Below are 26,503 nucleotides of genomic sequence, written 5' to 3' on the forward strand. Positions count from 1 at the left end.
TATTATGTATGTATATATTATATATACATGAAGGCGCATGGCTTAATGGTTAGGGCATTCAGCTCACAACCGTAAGGTTGTGAGTTCAATTCCCGATGACATGTTGTGTCCTTGAGCAAGACAATTTATTTCATGTTGCTCCAGTTCACTCATCTGGCAAAAATGAGAAGTACCTGTATTTCAAAGAGCCAGCCTTGTCACACTGTGTCACGCTGAGTATCCCCGAGAACTATGTTAAGGGTACACGTGTCTGTGAAGTGCTCAGCCACTTGCACGTTAATTTCACGAGCAAGCCGTTCCGTTGATCGTATCAGCTGGGACCTTTGTCGTCATAATTGAGTACTCCTCATACATGCATGCATGCACGCACACATGCATGCATGCACGCACACATGCATATATACATACATACATACATACATACATACATTACATACATACATAGGGTGACCCAAAAAACAAATTCGAGAAATGTTCAACTCTCACCCCATCAATTTGTGAGGTTTGACATATAAACACTCTGCCTGAAAATTGAAGAAAATTCCATAGTATTTAGTGTTGCCACTAAGGAATTCAATATTTTATTTTTAGCATGAAATAAAAACTTAACACAGTAAATAGCTTGTAATTGAGATATAGTAAAAATATTCCATTTATCAATATATGAAACAGTGCAGTGACAAAATCATCTGAACAATGTGGCAGATACACACACACACACACACACACACACACACACACACACACACATTTCATATGTTGGTCAAATGAGGTCCTCATCTCCCTGTGCGTGTGAGGCTGCACTTCCTTAATTAGTATTTTTATAGCTTTTGTTGGTGTAGATATGTCAGTGCTCCACTGTCGTGGTGTTTCAATTAAACATGTCTATTTAAATGAAAAGAAGTAAAAAACAGATTTGGCTTATTGGATATATCATCATCATCATCGTTTAATGTCTGCTTTCCATGCTAGCATGGGTTGGACGATTTGACTGAGGACTAGTGAAACCAGATGGCTACACCAGGCTCCAATCTGATCTAGCAGAGTTTCTACAGCTGGATGCCCTTCCTAACGCCAACCACTCCGAGAGTGTAGTGGGTGCTTTTATATGCCACCGGCATGAAGGCCAGTCAGGCAGTACTGGCAACTGAAAAAATTAGTAGTAAAAATCTCCCATCAAATGGAGATGTATTATGACACCTTTTCTATCTCACACACGATAAGAAAATAATGAAGGAAGCATCAGATACCTGGTATTCAGAAATAAATGAGATCTGGGACAATGCTAAGATACCAATCAGGGACAAACATGTGCTTTCTAAGATTTGAAAAACATGAACAATATAGATCACTTCAAAAAAACAAAATCAAGGAGAAATCAAAATCAAATAGCAAATGTAACCAAGTTTAAGGATTGCTTGGATGACTTATTTGACATTGCTCATGCTGATGTAATGAAAATGATGTCAAAGGAAGAAGATTGTTTATTTCTAAATACTCAGAGAGAAAAAGGAAGGCAAGGTTATGTGAGTGCTATTGACAGGAATTATGTTGCAAAGCAACAGAGGAAACGCAAACGAGTAGAAGAAGAAGAGAAGAGAAAAGAAACAGAGATTCTTTGCAAGAAAGAGCAATCAGTTGTTACTTTGGAAGGTAGCAGTGGTGAGTATAATGATAAGCCACAACCAGGATCATCCAAAACTCCTCCCGGTCAGAGATCAAAAACTCATGAGCAAATAATATCAGCTGATTTGATAGTGGCTTTGGATAGAACTAAAATAAGTGACTGCTGTGCAATGTTAGTAGTATCTGCTACTGCTTCAGCCTATGGAAAAGATATTGGTGACATAGTAACAAGTGGGAGAACTTTGCAACAACAGAGGTCTGTAGTGTGTATTTTGGATAATAATTTATTTAGCACTTCCATCTTGTTTTTCTTGTTTAAGAGATCCACAAGGAATGATTTTTCTTTACAAAAACTTTATGCGTTTTATAGATATATGAGTTAGTTGAAAAAATCTGGAGCTGAATTGGGAAGAGAATGTTCTTTGTTATTTTTAATCCAAATCTGCATATATGTGGGGGGGGGGGGGGTATATATGCACATGCATGTACGTGAGTAAGTGTTTCTGGTGAATTTTTGGAAACTTGGTTAGAGGGAGAAAAAGGAAAAAAGGAAGACATGAAAGAAGAAAGAAAGAAAATCTTTTTTGAGATGGTTGAAACTGTATTCTTTCATCAGTGGTCATGCTACCTAGCTGTAGAAAGGAGTCTTTTTCTGGGATGGTCAAAGTTGAAGACAATTCAAGAGGTCAATTTTCTTTTAGTCATTGTTTTTCCCCCAGTTGTCATGTTATTAAATGTGTGTGTGTGTGTGTGTGTGTGTGTGTGTGAGAGAGAGAGTGTGTGTGTGTGTGTGTGTGCCTGTATTGGTATCTAAAGTGAGTTTTCCCAGTTATTTTAGTAACAATGAGAGGATTCTAAGGATTTCTCATATGTTCATAAATATATATATATTTTTTTCTTTTTCTATATGTTTAGACTGGAAGAAAATGGAGGAGCAAGGAACACTACCGGATGGTTAGATGAGAAGTTACACATTATGTATATGTAGTAAGGAGAGAATTTGAAAGTAAAATGTTCTGTGAGGAGTGGCTCAGAGACATGAGGTTTTCTAGATTAGAAAGCAGTGCATCATTGTAGATCATGGTGTGACTATCAACCTTTTATACTGCCAGTCATCACTTCCCACTAGTTGTTTACTATCTATCACTCTCTGCCCCAATTAGTTTGTCTCTACCATCATACTTTCAACCACCCACCATGCTTCTTTTGTTACCAATCTCTTTGCTGTTCACCTTTTCAGCCATTTTGCTTTAAGTGAATGAATTCATCACAAAATAAGGAATCTTTAGTCTTATAGAGTACAAGGGAATTTCACTAGTGCTGGTACCATGATAAAATGCATCCAGTGTACTCTAAAGTGTTCCCAATAAGAACCCAGCCATATCATGCCTGTAAGGAAGGCTGGATGTGAAATATTGATGATGATGATTAATACTATATAAATACATATATATACTGTTGTGTCTGGAGAGAGTCATTTTCTTATTTTGCCTTAAAATTTAACACACTCACCGGTAACATTTCCACTTATTTTTCTTTTTATTTTCCTAAAATTTTTGTTGCATCTTGCAATATATATATATACACAAAATACATGAAACAGACTTTCATTTTGTAGAAAGAGAGGCAGACAACCAGCCAGACAGACAGGCAGCCATATTGATAGACAGACCAACAGATGGGCTGAGAGGAGATATTGCAAGAAATGGCAGAAGAATTTCAGCTGAAACAGTAAAACCTGTTGACTGTAAAGTATGTTAATAGCTCAGGTTACCACCAACGGCATCAGTGAAACAGTAGCAAACAATATGTATATGTATGTGTGTGTGTGTATATATATATATATATATATATATATATATATATATATATATATATATATATAGGTGCATGCACCATTCTATAACTATGAGTCTATAGTTCTCTATCACAGTGAGAGGAGAGAGGGACAGACATAAGGAGAGAAAATGAAAATAAGGCATTCCCCCAGGTGAGTTAAGCAGATGATGGCAAACAGCCAAAGTTCAGATCAGATTCTATAAATACTACAAATCAACCATCTGCATACATACATATTATATACAATATATGTATAGTGTGTGTGTGTATATATATATATATATATATATTGTTTTACTTGTTTCAGAGATTTGATTGCGGCCATGCTGGAGCACCACCTTTAGTCTAACAAATCAACCCCAGGACCTCTTCTTTGTAAGCCTAGTACTTATTCTATCAGTCTCTTTTGCTGAACCGCTAAGTATCGGTTGTCAAGTGATGGTGGGGTGGGAGGTACAAACACAGACATACAAATATATACATATATGTACGATGGGCTTCATTTGGTTTCTGCCTACCAAATCCAGAACCATGTGGTCGGGAAGCAAGCTTCTTAGCACACACCCATGCCCACTAGTGTAGCTAGAGTGTGTGCCGCCCAGGGCTGTTTGCTGCCCCTGGACCCCACAAAAAACACATATTGCTTACAGCAGACCCAAAAGTGGTGCCCCTTTAAAACTGCTCCCACCTACTTACACTAGTGGCCACGCCTATATTTATATCAATGTTTGTTGTTATGTCAAGTTATAATAAAAACAATTTTATGCTAACCTGAAGAGTTACTCAATACTTTTTGAAGATTATATATTTATTATACTTTTATTATACTTCGAAGTCACTATCACCTGCTCTTCTTGTATTTTTGTAAAAGTATAGTATAGATACATACATATATATATTTGTTTGTTTATTTCACCATTTCATTTTCCTGTCTTGTTTTCCGTCCGCCACTACCCTCCACGAAAACAATTTAATTTGTGTTCGTGGGAAGAACCATTTTAACGATGCGTACTGCCTTAATTCTTCGAAACGCCAGTGTTTTAATGGTGGCAGCTGATGAAGGAGATGTTTCTGTGGCCTGCTTGTTTGTTGTACCTTGTTTATCATTTTGTCCATGTTCTTTTGCCACGTCATGTACCCAGTTATGTATCTATGTGTACATGTAGATGAAGGTATGTACATACATGTACATATATATGCATATACTCATATACTGTTTATATATATATATATATATATATATATGGCTGATGCTGGTCTCACATAACTGGCACCAATGCTGGTAGCATGTAAAAAAGCACCTTCTGAGTGTTGGGCCTCATGGAGGCAATGACTCAGACCTTTGGCATTATGTTGTGCCTGACAAGAAGAAATAAACACTGAGAAAGTCAGGGGATGTAGTGTGTGCCTATTCTGCTCTCAGGTAATAGAGAAAGCAATGGGTGTCAGGGAATGAAATGTGGGTGGGTCAAAAGGTTGATCAGGGCAGAGCCCCTCATGGACAAGCATTACATATGGATGTCATTCTATATATATCTACATACCCCTGAATGACAGGACAAACATGATTGGAATGTTTTAGTCATTAGCCAACCAACTACGTAGAAACTAATTCCTCTGTGTGTGTGTCTAAGTATGACACAGTGTGTTTGAACGTGTATAGGTGTGTATACAAACAAGCTTTCATTAAACCAGAGAATAAATCAATGTTTGTGGGTAAGTGAATAATAATTGTGTATATCAGCTGTGATGTATGTAGGTGTGTGTGTGGCTGTGTGCAAGAAAGCATATCTTACTGTACAAAACTGTAATTGAAGGATATATAATATATATATATATATATATATGATGTCATAATTATATATATACATTGATAGAAAAGGTAAGACAACAAAAGAAAGAAAGAGACCTCGATATTATGTAACTAGAGGAATTTATCTGTAAATAATAAGTGACAATTATTCGGTAGCCATGATAAAACTCCGAGTTTCGGGTGCGGGGGTGGAAACCCACGCCGCCAGATAACTGAAAAGATGGCAGCATGGATTTCCGCCCTGGCATTTGAAACTCTGCGTTTTATCATGGCTTCCAAATAATTGTCACATATTATTTACAAATATATATATATATATGATGCCATAATTTTTTTATAAACTTTCAAGAGAATGTATATCAAATAATTCGGTTTTGGAACAGTATATCTTAAAGCAGACATATAAAGCTTTAAATAATACCATAAAAATATTGGGTCATAAAACCCTTTGGGATAGAAAAAGTTGAAGGCTATTTGTAGGTCTTGAACCCACAGTTTCAGTAGATCTCCTGATATTGTTTTGCACCAGCAAAACTTATATTATGCAGTAAAATCTATGAAAATAGTGCGGTGAACTTGCCATAAGGAGTAGGAAATTCTAATGTTTGGGATGCAGACCTCTTTTGAGGGAAAAGTTGAAAGGGGAGAAATTAATGAGAAACAGCAGAATTTTACATCCTCTGAAAGAAAAAAGAAAAAAAATCTGGCTGCAGCTGATAAGGAATACAAGGACCATGTGAGCTTCATATGTGGACATGAATTGGTAGGAGAAACAGTGTAAAAAGGAAAGAGGAATGAGTAATTGAATGAGAAGTAGGCAAAGTTGGTAGGGAGATGAAGGGGAAAAAGAGGTGGAGAGAGGGGATTTGAAGGATAAGAAATGGTTTAAGGAGTTAAGAGATGTAAGAGTAGAAGGAAGAACATTCATTTAAACCTGTTGGTGATATAGTGCCAAGTTCAAATATGAAACACTGCTCCCTCCATTTTCAAATTCTGCTTTAGTTTATACGTGTCAGTGACAGAGTGCCAAGTTCAATATGAAACACTGTTCCCTCCACTTTCACATTCTTCTTTAGTTTTATACACTAATATGTTTCCAATTTTTTAAAAGATCAGAATTGGTAGACGCAAATATTTCCATCAATATTTATTGAAGAAATTCCAAAGCAAAAATGGTTTATTTCCCTCCCAAATTGAATTTGTCCTACTCTGAAAGGTGGTTACAAATTATGCAAAAAGATATTCAATCATTCATCAATCCTAAAACTGCATTAATAATAGTCATTTTCCATCATCATCATCATCATCGCTTAACGTCCGCCTTCCATGCTAGCATGGGTTGGACGATTTGACTGAGGATTGGCGAACCAGATGGCTACACCAGGCTCCAATCTGATTTGGCAGAGTTTCTACAGCTGGATGCCCTTCCTAACGCCAACCACTCCTTGAGTTTAGTGGGTGCTTTTACGTGCCACCGGCACGAGGGCTAATCAGGTGGTACTGGCAATGGCCACACTCAAAATGGTGTATTCTACGTGCCACCTGCACAGGAGCCAGTCCAGCGGCACTGGCAACGCCTTTATATATTTTATTCCTATGTTAGTGAAGACATGAAACTATCAGATGTTCAGCAAATGAATCACATATTGTGTGTGACAACTGAAGAGATGAATATACAACACATCTAAAATAATCCTTAACTGATGACCCACAGGTGTTACAGAACTCTACCAAGCAAGTCATCAGAAGAGAGCCTGCATACATACCGATCAGCAAACGGTCATGTATAGCTACATTCCCAGATGGCTTCAAAGTGACAGCAACACTAACAATCAAGTTATCCTGGACTAAAAACTGAAGTATTAGCTCTCACTTTGAAGGGAATGCTTTTGCAATATAGGAAGAAGAAATGACCCTTTGTTTCACAAACATTATAGGGTGTGAGCCACAGGGCTGTGGGGAATAGTGAGATGTTGCAAGGCTCATGTCAGCACAGAAAAATGGATGCATAGGAATTGATGATGATAATGAAGCTTTGCGAGTGAATCTGATGGATGGAAACTGAATGAAGCCTGTCACATATAGATATATGTGCATGTTCATGTGAATGTGAAAGAGTGTATGTGTTTGTGTGTTGGGTATACATGAGGCAATGTTGACTGCTACATCACAATTGTAATTTTTCATCCTCTTGAACACAAAAAAAAAACAGGAAAAAACATAAAACAAATGTAGATATAATAACAACAACAACAACAATAATAAAACAATACTGGAAACTTACCATTCCATAACAACTAAGATTGATGGAACTTTGGGGAACGGATGGTAATAAACATCTATAATTTTGACTATGTTCTTACAACCATTGGCTCTTAGATGAAGATCTACCTCTCGCCTTGATTTCGGTTCATCTCGAAGAACCTACAAAAGGACAATAAAAACAAAGCAGAGTTTTAATGATTCACAAAGACAAAACAGTGGAATTTAATGATTAATGGACACAAAACAGTGGAATTTAATTCATGACTAATGAGAGAAGACAGAATAGTGGTGGTGGTTAATGATGAATGAAGACAGAACATTGGTTAGATTAATAAAAAGGAGAAAAAATAGCTGTTATAAAAAGAATACAGGGGAAATTGAGTAGAAACAAAAGTAAACATTTTTATTTGTATCTCATCACTCCACAGATGTATAAAGTGGGTGTAGGGTACAATCCATCATGAGAGATAAAAAATTGTGTGTGTGTGGGAAGGGAAGTTAGTAATAGAGATGATAAATATTTATATAAGAAAATCTTTATCCATGCTATCTGTTGGTTTATTGTCCATTCAGATAACCACTCCTGGTTTCTGAGAATGGCAGAAATTTAATGGAACAAACATAATTAATGAATTAACTTCCTTTAAATCTATTTTTGGAAGGCGCCACAACATGGATAGACTTAACACCACAGAACAATTGCAGACTGGTGAGGACAAAACTGAAGATTGGAGGCTATGGGATATATTTAACATGACAAATATATTGCAAAGGGGAAGTGGGGTATTTTAACGTTTTGTTTCCAATTGTATTCTAGAACCAGTCAAAATTTTATACACACACACACGCACACACACACACATTAGTCAAATTCCAGTATAGTCAAATTTGAGTGACTACTTTTAACCCTCCTCTGCTAGTGTAAGGCCCTTCTCCTTGGGTTTCATAGGCTTGCAAGCTGTATGACAACCTCATTAGTGCTGGTGCCACAAAAAAAAAAAAAGAGAGCATTCAGTACTCACTGTAAAGTGGTTGGCGTTAGGAAGGGCATCCAGCAATAGAAACCATGTCAAAGCAGACACTGGAGCACAATGCAGTCCTTGAGCCCATTGGATCCAGATAAATCATCCAAACTATGGAACATGGATGTTAAATGGTGATAATTTTGTGTGTGTGTGTCTGTGTGTCTGTGTGTGCACACACACGTTTGGTCAAGATGGAAAAAAATGGTGCAATCAACACAGAACTGGAAGCATATTGTGACCAACAGTGTACAATAGCATCTACAAAATCATCAATCAATTGTGCTAACCTAAAGAACTTACATTCATGATTTTGAGGTGTCAGACAACCACCATCTAAACAAGTGGAACTCAACTTATTCTGGCAGTTTGAGCAACAGGGGTCTGGAATTGATTTACCATGAGTGAGGAAGCCACATTCAGGAAGGTCTCAGGACAATGTTCAGCATATACAGTGGAGCGTTGAAGAAGAGCCTTCAACATCAACTCAAAAGTGGTTCCATCAACTGGACATATGCCATAGCTCATTACAGAGAATTCAAAAGGCACTGAATTTATTCCCATTTAAAGTGCAGCTGGTGCAGGAACTGAAGTCAGCAGATTATTAGGAACGATTAGTGTATGCTACCCACATCAAAAAGTTGGCAAGGCAAGAAGGTGAGCTGGCAGAATCATTAGCACACCGGCGAAATGCTTAACGGTATTTTGTCTGCCATTACGGTCTGAGTTCAAATTCCGCCAAGGTCAGCTTTGCCTTTCATCCTTTCGGGGTTGATAAATTAAGTACCAGTTTCACACTGGGGGTCGATGTAATCGACTTAATCCTTTTGTCTGTCCTTGTTTGTCCCCTCTATGTTTAGCCCCTTGTGGGCAATAAAGAAATAAGAAGGTGATTTCATTTACAACCTTATTAAGGCCCACTTTCATCTAAACGACTGTCAACAAACAAAATATCTGATTTTAGGGGACAGAAAACCCAAGAATAGTCCACCAATGTGAGCAACACCATGTAAAAACAGTGATTTGATGCAGGGTAAGTGTAGAAAGAGTTCTTGGTCCTTACTTCTTTGAGTATGAGGCAGAAAACACTGACCATCAAAGAAGAAGGGTATCGGGACAGGTTGGAACATTCGTGCATCTTGCAGTTGAGAACGTACCAGAGGTGAGGTTGCAGCAAGATGGGGCTATTGCCCATACAGCTTGCCTGACAATGGAGCTCTTTAGGCAGATATGTGGAAGAAGAATTGCAAGCAAATTAGATAAGCAGAAACTGAAAGAAGCCTGTCATATATACATACATACATACATACATACATACATATATATATATATATATATATATATATATATATATATTGATAGGAAGGACAACAAAAGAAAGAAAGAGACCTCGATATTATGCAAATAGAGGAATTTATCTGTAAAAATATGTGACACTTATTCGGTAGCCATGATAAAACTCCGAGTCTCTGATGCCGGGGTGGGAACCCATGCCAATTTCTCTTCAGTTATCCGGCCCTGAGAAAGACTAAGTACCCGTTTCCAGCTGGGTACACTGGCAAGCACTTGGACAACCTAAGTGTGAGGGTTCCTTTTTCTCACAGTCCCAGTGGGATTCAAACCCTGATTGTTGGCTCCAGAGGCGCAGGCCTACATGACTACGCCAATCTGGCACTCACTTTAATTGGGGAAACTTAAGCCTTATGAAGTTGGCATTTGTTTCTCCTAATTAAATAAAAGTAGAGCAAGTTTCTCAAAAATTGATTGAGAAGAGTTGTCTTAAATTAACTGATATAAATTGATTAAATTCAACAATAAACATAATGAACTTCTGAAATTAGTTTTAAAAATATTTGAACAAATTAGTTTTAAAAATATTTGGACAAACATCAAAACTTAACCATTTCCTGTTCAGGATTGTCAGATATTCGTGAGACATTAATAACATAAAACTACTTTTATGGGAGTGATGAGGTATAGTTGAACCCCACCACACCCTACCTCTCAATGAAACCTAGTCGAATATCATCACACAGCACAGGCACTTAACACTGAGCAGGTTATCATAAATTACTAAATTCCAGCAATGTAACAAATTATTTTAACAACCAATGAATGATGAATGAAGGAAATATTTAATAATTGTGGACATTAACTCCGTAATTAATCTTGCTAATTTCTTATTACATAATCGGTTTTTGAATGGTTCTAATAATATATGAAATTTCCCATGATTCAGTTGAGAATATATATATACAGATATATATATATATATATACAGATATATATATATATATACAGATATATATATATATATACAGATATATATATATATATATACAGATATATATATATATATATACAGATATATATATATATATATACAGATATATATATATATACAGAGATATATATATATATATATACAGATATATATATATATACAGAGATATATATATATATATATAGATATATATATATATATATAGATATATATATATACAGATATATATATATATACAGATATATATATATATATACAGATATATATATATATATACAGATATATATATATATATACAGATATATATATATATATACAGATATATATATATATATACAGATATATATATATATATACAGATATATATATATATATACAGATATATATATATATACAGATATATATATATATATATACAGATATATATATATATATATACAGATATATATATATACAGAGATATATATATATATATATAGATATATATATATATATATATACAGATATATATATATATACAGATATATATATATATACAGATATATATATATATACAGATATATATATATATATACAGATATATATATATATATATACAGATATATATATATATATATATATATACAGATATATATATATATATATATATATATATACAGATATATATACATATACAGATATATATATATATACAGATATATATATATATACAGATATATATATATATACAGATATATATATATATACAGATATATATATATATACAGATATATATATATATATACAGATATATATATATATATATATACAGGTATATATATATATATATACAGGTATATATATATATACAGATATATATATATATATACAGATATATATATATATATACAGATATATATATATATATATATATACAGATATATATATATATACAGATATATATATATATACAGATATATATATATACACAGATCCTTTGGCCCCGATTTATATAAGGAAACAAGAATGGCATCAATCCAGTCTTGAGGCACTTTCTCACTTCTCCAACAGTGACAAATTAAAATATTTAAGAGTTCCATCATTTTGTCACCCCCATATTTCAAGACTTCTGCACAGATTCCATCAGATCCTGGAGACTTGTTGTTATTCAGCTTATTCATAGCTAAATAAATGTCATTTAGAGTTGGTTCAGATGCCATCTCTTCTATAACTGGAAGTTGTTCAATTTTTTCTATCGTCCTCATATTAACGGATGATGGTCTATTCAAAAGTGCAGAGAAATGTTCTACCCAACGCTTATGAATAGAAGCGGTGTCAGTCAGAAGAAAACATCCATCTTCTGTTCTCACTGGAGCTACTGAAGAAGATTTTGGACCATATACCTCCCTAACATAAGAATACAAACAACTGGCATCATTTCTATCAGCTGCTTCTTGTGCCCCTTTTGCCCTATCATTCCACCATTCCTGTTTAATTTTCCTTAGAGCAGTTTGCACCCTCCTTTTCAGCTTTCTGTAAGTTTCATTTGAGTTGGGATTCAATGACTGAGAGAGCAGTGTATTGCCTAAGTTTTGTTTTTCTAAAAGTAGATCATGAATTTCTGCTGATCTATCTGAGAACCAATCTCTGGATTTATGAGATTTAAATCCCACTGACGAACTTGCAGCCTGAAATACTTTTGTTTTGAAATCTTCCCATAAATTGTTTGGGTCAAGATTAATACTTTCTATAGCGTCGTGGAATCTTTGCAAGTTGCTTGATAATTTAAAGTTTGCAACGTTTAACTTTTTGGGTATCTTAGGACCAGACTGTCGGTTTTTAGGTTTTATCGAAAAATCTATTTTGCCACACAGTAGATGATGGTCAGTCCAGCTCTCTGCCCTTCTCATGACCCGAACGCTAGAAACGTCTTTCATATCACATTTCCTAATCAAAATATAATCTATGAGATGCCAGTGCTTAGATCTTGGGTGCATCCAGATGGCTTTATATTTATTTTTCTGCTTAAACAGAGTGTTGGTGACAACCAGATCATTCTCAGTACAAAACGTCAAAAGAGCTACTCCATTTCTATTGCATTTTCCAATCCCATGTCGACCTAAAACAGGCCATGAAACATAGTCCCTTCCAACTCTTGCATTGAAATCTCCCAAAATGACCAGCTTGTCAGAAATTGGTACTTTCCTCAATAATCTTGCTAGATTGTCATAAAATTGTCCCACAGTTTCCTCAGAATGGGACATTGTTGGTGCATAAATACTGACAACGGTAAGAAACCTACCTTTTGTCAGTTTGATACGGCATGACATGATCCGGTCAGATATACCACTTGGAAGCTCTGCAATGGAGGACACTAATGTATTCTTGAGAGCAAACCCAACACCAGATTCTCTACGCTGACCCTTAGGTAGGCCTTTCCAGAAGATAGTATATCCATAAGCAGATTCCATTACTTGACCCTCACCAGAGAGACGAGTTTCAGAGAGAGCAACTATATCAAGGGAATATTTCTTTAGCTCACATGCAATAAGTGCAGTACGCCTTTCTGGCCTCTTCGTGAAATTATCATCAAGAAGTGTGCGCACATTCCAACAGCCAAAATTCAAACAATGTTTATTTTTACTTTTTCTTGAGGACTGTTTGACCACAGTGGCAGGATGACGACCGGGTCCAGCCTGTGATACACTGGGACACCTGCCGGGCCAGACCTGTTCCCCTGATGTTCCCAAGCCTTTTTTGCCATTTACTGAATTTGTTTCAGACATTTTAAAATAAGTTACAGGTGCATTTTTAGGTTTCTGCCAACCAACCAATTGAATGATTTTACTAAGATTTGGAGTACAGGAAGTACCTGTGCAGATGAATAATTTTTAGTGGGTGTAGCTTGCACTGCACTACCCCCACTTATTAGCCCAAGAAGACTTTCACCGGTGTGACAAGAGAATTGACAAAACCAGGAATTTCCAAGGCCTCAGGTTTTATTTCGGAGATTTCCTTCTCCTAGGTAGATTACCAACCAAGGTTAAAGAGCTTCTACCTGCCCATGAGGTAAGCCGTCCCATTCCAGACACCTAACCGACACTCAGACACTCTGTATATATATATATATATACAGATTTTGTCTGTGGTTGGAAAGGTGCTCGCCCGCATTTTGTTAGAACGTTTAAATACCTTTATAGTTCCAAGTATGGTGTCTGAGTCTCAGTTTGGTTTTCGTTCCTCCAGGGGCACAGCTGATTGTATCTTTACTGTCAGACAATTACAGGAGAAGTGCATTGAACAGAATCTTGCTCTGTACCATTGCTTTGTTGATTTGAGCAAAGCATTCGATACTGTTAATCGAAGTGCTCTGTGGCTAATTCTGGGGAAAATTGGTTGCCCAGAAAAGTTTATAAACATGGTCAAGGCTTTGCATCAGGATATGAGAGCTAGGGTTAATTTTGGTGGTAGGCTTTCTGAATCTTTTGCTGTGGAAAATGGAGTAAAGCAGGGAGACCTTGATGCACCCACCCTCTTTGCAATATACTTTGCCGTTGTGGTGTCACATTCCTTTCAAAACTCTGAGGAGGGTATCTACATAAAATATCGAACAACAGGGAATGTTTTTAATTTGACCCGACTGAAGTTTAAAACGAAGGTTTTTACTTCACTTATTAGGGAAATTTTGTATGCTGACGATTGCGATCTGGTTAGTCATTCTGAATCGGGTCTGCAATCCCTTGTATCTGCATTTGATGCAGCTTGTGATGATTTTGGCCTGACCATCAATCTGAAAAAAACAGTTGTGATGTATCAACCTGCGTATGGTGCTGTTTGTAACCTCCCTAAAATTTTTGTTAAGGGAAAGTTACTTGAGGTTGTCAATTCATTTGTCTACCTGGGAAGCTCTGTTCAAGATGATGGAAATCTTGATACGGAAATACACCTGCGAATTCAAAGGGCAGCAAAAGCATTTGGTGGCTTGGAGTCACGCGTCTGGCGCCAGCGACATATAAATAACAATACAAAGCTGGCTCTTTACAAATCATTTGTCTTAACATCCCTATTGTATTCCTGTGAAACTTGGACCTGTTATGAAAGGCATTTTAAAACGTTAGAAAAATTCCACCAAAAATGCCTTCGTCATATTTTAAGAATTAAATCGAATTCTTTTACTCCAAACACAGATATCCTTGCATCTGCAGGCATCCCCTCAATTAAAGCCATGATTTTGAGGAACCAATTGAGATGGTGTGGCCATATTGTTCGAATGGCAGATGAACGCATGCCGAAACAGCTGTTTTATGGTGAGCTTGCAGAGGGGAAACGTTATCGGCATAAACCTAAAAAAAGGTTTAAGGATGGCATAAGGACTGCTATGAAGTCAATTGGAATGGCTCCAAAAGATATAGAAGTCCTCGCTTCAGATCGAGTTGGATGGCGAACAAGGGTGTGGAGTGGAGTGAAAGCATTTGAAGAGGCCAGGATGATGCAAGCAGGGCTCAAGAGACATTTAAGGAAAAAGGTGAAGACTGAGAAGGTGAATGACAAGGACCTTTTTATGTGCACAGTCTGTGACAGACCATGTCTGTCCTTGGCTGGCCTCAAATCTCACCTGCGAACCCATGGAAAACAAACCTCACCCAGCTATTCTGATTATATGTCTGTGCACACGTTTGAATGTGGTGTGTGCCAGAGGGTTTGCAAATCCAATGGGGGTCTTAAAAGACATGTTAGGATCCACAATGAGCAGAACTTACTTGCAGGTATTGGTAGTGCAAATCAGAGGTGCAATCTGTGTGGGTGTTTTTTCAAAACACTGTCTGGTTTAAAAAGCCACATCAGACGCCATGAAAGGGCTAAGGTGTAGGTGCAGGAGGTGGTCAAACTCTGTTTAAGGAGTAGACAACCACCATATATATATACAGATATATATATATATATATATATATATATATACACCAGGCTCCAATCCCAGCAATAGAAACGAAACTCTGCCAGATCAGATTGGAGCCTGGTGCAGCCATCCGGTTCACCAGTCCTCAGTAAAATCGTCCAACCCATGCTAGCATGGAAAGCAGACCTTAAATGATGATGATGATGATGATGATGATATGTATATATAGTGAGAATTTACAAAAAAACTAAGGACGAAGACGGGATATCCTTAAAGCCAGGAACTTTTCAGCATCCCCTTCATATATTAAGGCAGTAAGCTGGTAAGAATCGTTACCATGCTGGGTAAAATGCTTAGCGGCATTTCATCCATCTTTATGTTCTGAGTTCAAATTCCACCAGGCTTGACTTTGCCTTTGATCCTTTTGGGGGTCAATAACATAAATACCAGTTGAACACTGAGGTTAATGTAATTGACTAGCCTCCTCTCTCCAATTTGCTGGCCTTGAGCCAAAATCTGAAACCAAAATATATATATGTGTATATATCAATGAGGAGTTGTAAATTATATATTACTATCAGCTCTTTTCCTGATAAAATGTTACATGAAGTTTTTTTTTTTTATGTGATTCCACACCAAATGAATGTTATATTCAAACAGTGAAGTATCAACAACATTAATAAGACTAATGAGCGAAACTGTAATTTTCTTGGTACTGTTGCCTCATTAACATCTTAATTATTAGATATGCTACATCAAACATCACATCAGTAACATGAAACTTCTTTCTCTCTCTCTCTCTCTCTCTCTCTCTCTCTCTCTCTCTCTCCTCTTAGCTTTTGTATTGCCTTCCTGATTCAAACTGTGGTTTGTTTCTTATCTATATGAAACTTTGGCCAGCAAATACACACACACACATACACACACATACACTCTCTCTCTCTCTCTCTCTCTCTCTCTCTCTCTCTCTCTCTCTCTCTTTCAAAGTACTTTCATCTGAATAGCTAAACACTAAAATGTCACATTATTTCCATTAAATTAACAGCCTGTCTTTCAAGACTAAAATAATTGAAATGAATTTAGAAAGTCAGTATGTGGGTGTCTGCTTCATTTTTATCACAGACATATTAACAAGGACTGAAGCCAAACAACAAAATTAGATTTAATGGCAGAGAGGTGTAGGAAATAATCTAAAATTTCATTGAAAATTATCAACAAGTATTTTCTATGAATTCATGAAAAAAAAAAAAAAGGTCATTAGGTTTAGATATGAAAGTTTAAATGCTAAGTAAATGTTAATCCGAACAAACCTTTTTCTCACACTTCCTGTTTTATCTTTCAGTTCATTCTAATGAATAAAAATACAATTTAGAAAGAAGAAAAAATATTTTTTGGAAGCCACCTAGAATGTCATTGTTAAATTTGACTCCAACTGATTACCTAATTGTCTTTATAATTACTAAAATACCAGTAATTAGCCTCGAAAATAAACTCAGGTCCTTCAGTGTTGTCAGAAACAAGACGGACTATTTCCTTCTTCATAACCCATCTACTGCAGTTCTCTACATTCCTGTCTAAACTGGTTTTTGCATGTTTGAAGTTTTTCTGGAATGTCCAGAGATTCTTAGGCTGGCCTTTTTCCCCCATTTTCTGTCTTTTGGTAACCAGATCATACAGAGTCTTTGCATACTGACTGGCTGGCAAGTACAAAATATGACCTGCCAGATGAAAACAATAGTACATTATTTACATTTGACGAATATTTTTCATCTTGTTCGTTGTTAACACAACCTTTCAGCTGACATACCCTCTAGCATTCATCAGGTGTCTTGGGTTAATTTCAAACTTGGGTTCTCATTCCTAACGTATTTTTCAATATTGTTGTTGTTATTATTATTATTATTATTATTATTATTATTATTCAGGTCACAGCTTGGAATTGAACTCGGAATCTTGGGGTTAGTAGCCAGCGCTCTTAACCACTACGCCATATGAGGACAAATATCCGTCAAATGTAAATAATGTACATAATTCCTCATCTCTTAAATATAGAACTGAAAACAATAGTGTCATTATGTTTTTAACATCCTTCCAGTTACTCACGCCCAACCTTGCATAATTACCTGGTTGGATTCTGTTCTACCAAAAAATATCTTCAGTTTATATAAATCATCATCGTCATTGTCAACAACAACAGTAGTAGTAGCAGCAATAACAACAACAACACCACCACCACCACCACCACTTAAGGTTCGTTTTCCATGATGGCATGAGTTGGACGGCTTGACAGGAACTGACAAAGCTACAGGCTGCACTGGGTTCCATAGTCTGTTTTGGCTTGATTTCTACAGCTGGATGCCCTTCCTAATGCCAACCACTTTACTGTCTACTGGGTGCTTTTTACGTGGCACCAGCACCCACACTAATGCTTTCTACATGGCACCTTGGTTTTAGGATCTCAATTCTGTTGTGGTGGGCAAGTAAAAGATAATAGGTGTATATATATATATATAAAAGATAATAGGTGTATGTATATATATATATATATATATATATATATATATATATAGGAAGGGCATCCAGCTGTAGAAACTCTGCCAAAACAGATTGGAGCCTGGTGTAGCCATCTGGTTTCACCAGTCCTCAGTCAAATTGTCCAACCCATGCTAGCAAGGAAAGCGGACGTTAAACGACGATGATGATGATGATGATGATGATGATGATATATAATCATGTGATTTTAGAATGTTGGAGCACATGGGGGAAATAACAATGGGCTGAGATGTTTGGCCATATGCAGTTCTAGAAAAGACCCACCCACATCAGTAAAACTGAGTGCTAGAAGAGTTGTGTTCCACCCACATGTAACAACAAACTTTTCACACACTTCACCCCAAAAAACTGAACTACATCTCCTCTTCTAAACAGCATCTTCCTTCTCCCTCACATTTCTTCTTCGTAAACTATGATCGTCTTCCAATCCCCTTTCTTGCCCTCACTGCCTTTCTACCCAGGTTTTTGCCCGTCACTGCAATCCCTACTTGCGCCTTCTTGGTAACACCCGACTGCACATATTACAATCTTCATACTTTTCTTTTCTTTAATCTACCATCACATCTATGCTCTGATCCTTGTTACACATGAATACACCCTGGCACTTCACCATCTCTCTCCTGCTCTCTCTTACACTTTTGCTGTTTCCTACTCTCTCTCTTTCTTCCCCCACCCTCGCTCTTCCCTCTGGCTGGGTAGCCACATATCTCCTCTACAGCAGGACACCTATTTCTGCCCTCATTCTAGGTCATTCTCTCTCTCTTCCTCTCTTGCTGGGTAACTATGTATCTCCTCTATAGCAAGACACCTATTCCTGTGTCACACTAACCTTTCCTCATCTGATACTGGACCACCTTCTCCAATGCCCACTCCATTATAGTAAGACACCCGTTTCAGCCTCTCTATCTCTTTGTCACTCTCTAACCTTTCATCCTCTGACACAAGTTCCCCTCCTCAAATGACCCTGCCCCTCTTATAATTCCTTGTCTTGCGAGTTACTTAGTAACCCTGCCAGTGCTGGTGCCACATAAAAAGCATCCAGTTCACATTGTAAAGTGGTTGGCATTTGGAAGGGCATCCAACTGTAAAAATCATGCCAAAATTAACCTCATCTGTACTAGTGCCATGTAAAAAGCACTGAGTCCACTCTACAGAGTGGTAGGTGTTAGGAAGGGCATCAAGTTGTAAAAACTCTGCTGAAACAGACACAGTAGCCTAGGGTAGTTTTTCTACCTGGCCAGCGCCTGTGAACCATCCTACCGATGCATACATGGAAAATGACGTTAAATGACGATGAAGTGATGTTGATATATATATCATCATCATCATCATTTAACATCTGTTGTTCATGCTGGTATGGGTTGGGTGGTTTGACCAAGGCTGGCAAGCTGGTAGGCTGTACCAGACTCCAGTCTGTTTTGGTATGGTTATCTACGGCTGGATACCCTTCCTAATGCCAACCACTCTGAAAGTGTAATGGATGCTTTTATGTGTCATCAGCACAGGTGCCATTTGCATGACACTGGTATCTGCCAAGATTGCAGTTTTACTTGGCTTGATGGGTCTTCTTCTCAAGCATGGCACATATACATATATACATATATATATATATATATATATATATAAAGACTGCAAACAAACAGGAAACAACTTCTATCTCATTCCAGGGTGAAAAACTAGAGGTAGTCGATAGCTTCCGCTATCTGGGCGACCAAGTTAGTAGTGGGGGTGGGTGCGCTGAAAGTGTAGCTGCTAGAATAAGAATAGCCTGGGCAAAGTTTAGAGAGCTCTTACCCCTGCTGGCGACAAAGGGACTCTCACTCAGAGTAAAAGGCAGACTGTATGACGCATGCGTACGAACAACCATGCTACATGGCAGTGAAACATGGGCTGTAACTGCTGAGGACATACGTAAGCTCGCAAGGAATGAAGCCAGTATGCTCCGTTGGATGTGTAATGTCAATGTGAATACCCGTCAGAGTGTAAGTATCTTGAGAGAAAAGCTGAACATTAGAAGCATCAGTTGTGGCGTGCAAGAGAGACGATTGCGCTGGTATGGACATGTGGTGAGAATGGAGGAGGATAGCTGCGTGAAAAAGTGCCACACCCTAACAGTTGAGGGAACCCGTGGAAGAGGTAGGCCCAGGAAGACCTGGGCTGAGGTGGTGAGGCAAGACCTTCGTACATTGGGCCTCACCGAGGCGATGACTACGGACCGAGACCTTTGGAAATGGGCTGTGCGTGAGAAGACCCGGCAAGCCAAGTAAGATCGTTGCCAGTGCCCCTGGACTGGTTCTTGTGCGGGTGGCACATGAGATGCACCATTTTGAGCGTGGCCGTTGCCAGTACCGCCTGACTGGCTCCTGTAGGATTTTCGAGCGAGATCGTTGCCAGTGCCCCTGGACTGGCTTGTGCGGGTGGCACATAAAAGACACCATTTCGAGCGTGGCCGTTTTCGTGCGGGTGACACGTAAAAGCACCCACTACACTCTCTGAGTGGTTGGCGTTAGGAAGGGCATCCAGCTGTAGAAACTCTGCCAAATCAGACTGGAGCCTGGTGTTGCCATCCGGTTTCACCAGTCCTCAGTCAAATCGTCCAACCCATGCTAGCATGGAAAGCGGACGTTAAACGATGATGATGATGATGATGATGATATATATATAAGCAGAATCAACTCCATCCAGTGAGAGATAAATATCAATTTAAATACACAACCAAAAGAGTTACTAATAGTTTCATGCTATTATGATACTTGAAAAGGCATATTTATAAAATACGCCAAGTATCTTTAAGATACATAACATATCTTAGAACTATGCCTGTTCAAGTTTCATAATATCATGAAGCTATCAAAACCACTTTCGGATGTGTATTTAAATTGTTGAATATATATATATATATATATATATATATATATATATGTTGTTGTACTTGGGGATGGTCATATTGCCAGTTTAGCCAATAAAAACACACGCACTGTATATTTGGTGTTAATTTTTTTTTTTTTTCAGCTTTATATTACATTAATCTTAATCTTAATCTTATTTATATATATATATATATATATATATATATATATATATATATGTATGTATCTGCAAAAACAAAATACTGACGCTTTTGTAGTTTCACCACACACAAGATGTAGCAGAAGTGGAAGGAGGTAGTCATGGATCTCCAGTCATCGGCAGATCTATGTTCTCCATTGTTGCAATGTATGAGAGATAAAGCCTTGATCATCTTGAAGAACAAACAACAAATGTGTGTAGGTTGACTAGGTCTGTTCCACAACATATTACAGTTGTTTTGTCAGTGACTACTAACATCTGCCCTCCATTAGTACAGCCTTCCAGGTTAAATAAACATAATTTGCAGATTTTATTCTAGGTCAAACTATTCATGTAGTTGTAATAGACAACACACACACACACACACACACACACACACATACAGATACAGATGCATCATCACATGATATTAATACATTCATGTGTCATTTTGCCATATCTACACAAACATAAATACAATCGCACACACATACACACACACAACAGAAACAACACTAACAATAACATCAACAACAATGGCAACACCACCACCACCACCACCACCACCAATAACAACAACAACAACAACACTTTTCTGTGTTCCGGACTTTAATAAAGCTCAAGGATTTGCTACACCAAATAATTTTACTGCTACCACAATTGCTCCAAAAGCCGACCATCAATCACATTAATCACTAGTCTTCAATCATTTTAATTTTAGTAGTCATCAGCCAACAACATGGCTGCTGAACTTTCCTTCAACTCATACCCTGTAATTAAAAAAAATACAATGGCCACATTGAATACAGTAATTCTACGTACACTATGTCTGAAGAAAATATGAAATGGTCTCATCTGGAACGACTTTGATCCCAGGTCTGCTTGATGAGGGCAAACCTAGGACTAAACAACAACCATGATTTTCAACAGTGGGTTTTTTTAAATAGTTATATACATATATGTGTGTGTGTGTGTGTGTGTGTGTGTGTGTGTGTGTGTGTGTGTGTGTGTGTGTGTGTATATATATATATATCATCATCATCATCATCATTGTTTAACGTCCGCTTTCCATGCTAGCATGGGTTGGACGATTTGACTGAGGACTGGTGAAACCGGATGGCAACACCAGGCTCCAGTCTAATTTGGCAGAGTTTCTACAGCTGGATGCCCTTCCTAATGCCAACCACCCAGAGAGTGTAGTGGGTGCTTTTACGTGTCACCCGCACGAAAACGGCCACGCTCGAAATGGTGTCTTTTATGTGCCACCCGCACAAGCCAGTCCAGGGGCACTGGCAACGATCTCGCTCGAAAATCCTACGGGAGCCAGTCAGGCGGTACTGGCAACGGCCACGCTCAAAATGGTGCATCTCATGTGCCACCTGCACAAGAACCAGTCCAGGGGCACTGGCAACGATCTTACTTGGCTTGCCGGGTCTTCTCACGCCGGGTCTTCTCACGCCGGGTCTTCTCGGTCAGTAGTCATCGCCTCGGTGAGGCCCAATGTACGAAGGTCTTGCCTCACCACCTCAGCCCAGGTCTTCCTGGGCCTACCTCTTCCACGAGTTCCCTCAACTGTTAGGGTGTGGTACTTTTTCACGCAGCTATCCTCATCCATTCTCACCACATGTCCATACCAGCGCAATCGTCTCTCTTGCACACCACAACTGATGCTTCTAATGTTCAGCTTTTCTCTCAAGATACTTACACTCTGACGGGTATTCACATTGACATTACACATCCAACGGAGCATACTGGCTTCATTCCTTGCGAGCTTACGTATGTCCTCAGCAGTTACAGCCCATGTTTCACTGCCATGTAGCATGGCTGTTCGTACGCATGCGTCATACAGTCTGCCTATATATACTTTATTTAAAAGCAGCAGAAATATAACAAAAGACTGTTACTCTGAGTTTCACGTTCCCGTTCATCGGACAGTTTTGTTAGATTTTCTAACAAAACTGTCCGATGAACGGGAGCGTGAAACTCTGAGTAACAGTCTTTTGTTATATTTCTGCTGCTTTAAAATAAAGCATATTACTCTACTTCTGGTATTTGAGTACTCTTTTTTCCACCTTGTTGCACATTTTATGTGCTTACTCCGATATATATATATATATATATATATATATATATATATATATATATATATATATAGCCTGGTAGCCATCTGGTTCCACCAGTCCTCAGTCAAATCGTCCAACCCATGCTAGCATGGAAAGCGGACGTTAAACGACGACGATGATGATGATATATATATATATATATATACTCTTTTACTTACTTCAGTTGTGTCTGTTATGACATGGTTTCTATGGCTGGATGCCCTTCCTAATGCCAGCCACTTTACAGAGTACACTGGGTGCTTCTATGCAGCACCAGCATGGCACCAGTACAGGAGCTTTTTCTGTAGCACCAGCACCCACAAGCCTGCAAGGTTAGAAATTCTCAGCTGAAGAGGTAAGCAGGAGACAGCTTGTATGCAAGGACAATCATGCTTTTACTTAGCTTGACATGTCTTTTCAAGCACAGCAAACTGCCAGGAGTCTCGCTCCTCTGTCATCCCTTCTGTGAATCCCAACATCTGTAGATCAATTCTCACCACTTTGTCCCATATCTTCCTGGGTCTACCCCTTCCACATGTTCCCTCTACAATTGTCTTCATTCATACACACTACATGGCCATACCAATGCAGTCTTCTCTCTCTCTCTTTCAGGTTGGGGGAGCCTTACCTGCCATTGTGGTTTTGTGGCATGAAGCAAAGCAGGCCTTGCCATCCACTCAATAAAGCACACAGTAAATGATCCACATGCGCTCAAGCAAACAGAGTCCTCAACTTGTTCCATTTGCCAAAAGGTTTGCAAGGCACCTGAAGGCCTCAAGAGACACATTTGTGTCCATAGAACATGATTAAAACTTATTTTACTGAATCCTCATTTGTCATTCACAGCAAGAGAATCCAACATACGCACACATACATATATCATCCTCATCATCGTCATCGTTTAACGTCCACTTTCTATGCTGGCATGAGTTGGACGGTCTGACTGATACAACAGATTTATTTCAGTTTCTGTCTATCAAATCCACTCAAGGATTTGGTCAGCCCGAGGCTATAGTAGAAGACGCTTACCCAAGCTGCTATGCAGGGGAACTGAACCCAGAACCATGTGGTTGAGAAGCAAGCCTCTGACCACACAGCCTAGCCTGAGCCTATTAAAAAAAAATTCTCAAGTTATGGTACAAAAATAGCTAACAAAATAACTAGCCACAACACGCTTCAGACTGAGCTGAGAAGACATTTCATGTTGTGTCATGCAGTGCTTGAAGGTATGAAATGCAATACAAGAAGAAAGAAGTAAATGAGTAAATACTTGAAAACTTTTACACTTCTTAGGGGTGGGTCTAAAACAGTTTCTGCTGATAATAAGTACTCGCTCAATAACATTATCATTAATTGTTTTTAGTTGGTCATTTGTTAGTCAGCAAAGTTTACAAGGAGGGCAGTTCTTCGAAATTATAAATAACACTGTCATCTGAAATTCTTATTTAAGTACAGATTTCCTGAAATGTAAAAATCTTTGATATCAAACCTTACCGTTTCTTTTGGCAAGAGTTTTACAGCCAAACATTAATCAGTACAACTCTACGAGAACAATATTGATTTTTTTGAATTGATAAAAGAACTAGATAACCAGTGAAGAGGTTGACTATACCATGTTCCCAGTATTGTGTTGTGTATCGTATCTATTTCCAGGATGACACATAACTATTGCTATTAATAGCTCAATCCACTCATCTGTAAGTAGGTACCACAGGAAGATATAGATCACTTAGTCTGTATCCCACAGGATGTCTTTTAATGATGTTTAACAAAGAAATATGCTTTACTTTATATATATATATATATATATATATATATATATATATATAGGTATGTTGCTGCAAACAGGAAAAAAATAGTACTCAAAATATGAGTAAATGTACATCTTTATTAATATTTAGCAGAAGCAAGAGAGTGACTCAAAGTCTGTGAGTTTCATGTGCTGATAATTGTCAATGCACAAAACACTCAGACCTTGAGTCAGTCTGTTGCTTCTGCTAAATATCGATTATATATATATATATATATATATATACATACATACACATAAAATTTTAAATATAGGATAAAAATTAAATACTAATTTTTTTACCAGTGGCCAGCATGAGTAAAAATGTCTGTAGATTGCAAATATTATTATATTATGACACTAAACTCTGCTTGCGAAGACCTGCTGGGGCAAGTGAAATTGAAATTGAAATCAAATTCGATGACAGCACAGCATGACTGGCTTCCGTGCGAGTGGAGCGCTAAGAGCACCATCCAAGCGTGATCGTTGCCAGAGCCACTGACAGGCCCCCCCCATGCCGGTGACATGTAAAAAGCACCATTCGAGCGTGATTGTTACCAGCATCGCCTTACTGGCACTTGTGCCAGTGGCATGTGAAAAACAATATTCAAGCGAGGTTGTTGCCAGTGCTGCTGGACTGGCTCCTATGCAGGTGGCACATATAAAACATCATTTGAGTGTAGCCATTGCCAGTACCACCTAATTGGCCCGCGTGCCGGTGGCACGTAAAAGCACCCACTACACTCTCAGAGTGGTTGGTGTTAGGAAGGGCATCCAGCTATAGAAACCTTGCCAGATCAGATTGGAGCCTGGTGCAGCCATCTGGCTCACCAGTCCTCAGTCAAATTGTCTAACCCATGGACAATTTGACTGAGGAAAGCATGGATAGCGGATGTTAAACGATGATGATGATGATATGATGATGTGTGTATGAGAGTTATACACTGAAGGAAAGCCACTAGGTGGTTTTTCCATTACACTGATAAGCCATAGACAGTTACGGGAATGACAAATCGTTTTTGAATACTCGCAAACTGTCCTACCCACCTACATTCAATGTGCCAAAATAAGAATAGCTTTTCATGGTTTGAGATTTAACTTCTATTTCTAGCATGAATGGGAACCACTCAGTGGCTTTCCCTGAGTGTATAACTCTTATACACACATATATAATAGACACACACACATACATACATACATACATACATACATAATATATATATATGTGTGTGTGTGTGTGTGTGTGTGTGTGTGTGTGTGTGTGTGTGTGTACAGTATTAGTCCTT

At 37.9% G+C, this 26,503-nt stretch overlaps 1 protein-coding gene across 2 annotated transcripts in view; it reads right to left on the bottom strand.

Annotated features, from left to right (window-relative positions):
• Positions 1-5,633: 5,633 nt before the first annotated feature.
• The window catches only part of LOC149131097 (MAP kinase-activated protein kinase 2-like), a 37,270-nt gene continuing 16,400 nt past the window's right edge, over positions 5,634-26,503 (bottom strand). Inside the window, exons 1-2 of one of the 2 annotated variants that reach the window (XM_089341746.1) lie at positions 16,062-16,220; positions 7,544-7,702 (exon numbers count right to left, since the gene is read on the bottom strand). In XM_089341746.1, the coding sequence (XP_089197872.1) occupies positions 7,559-7,702; positions 16,062-16,097 (180 nt within the window). In that variant the 5' untranslated portion in view covers positions 16,098-16,220 and the 3' untranslated portion in view covers positions 7,544-7,558. Of the gene's footprint in view, positions 7,703-16,061; positions 16,221-26,503 lie in introns of those variants that run through there. The other variant, XR_016238321.1, reaches the window with a different exon arrangement.

The sequence above is a fragment of the Octopus bimaculoides genome, chromosome 25, assembly GCF_046866305.1.
Source record: "Octopus bimaculoides isolate indiv1 chromosome 25, ASM4686630v1, whole genome shotgun sequence".
Lineage (NCBI taxonomy): Eukaryota > Metazoa > Mollusca > Cephalopoda > Octopoda > Octopodidae > Octopus > Octopus bimaculoides.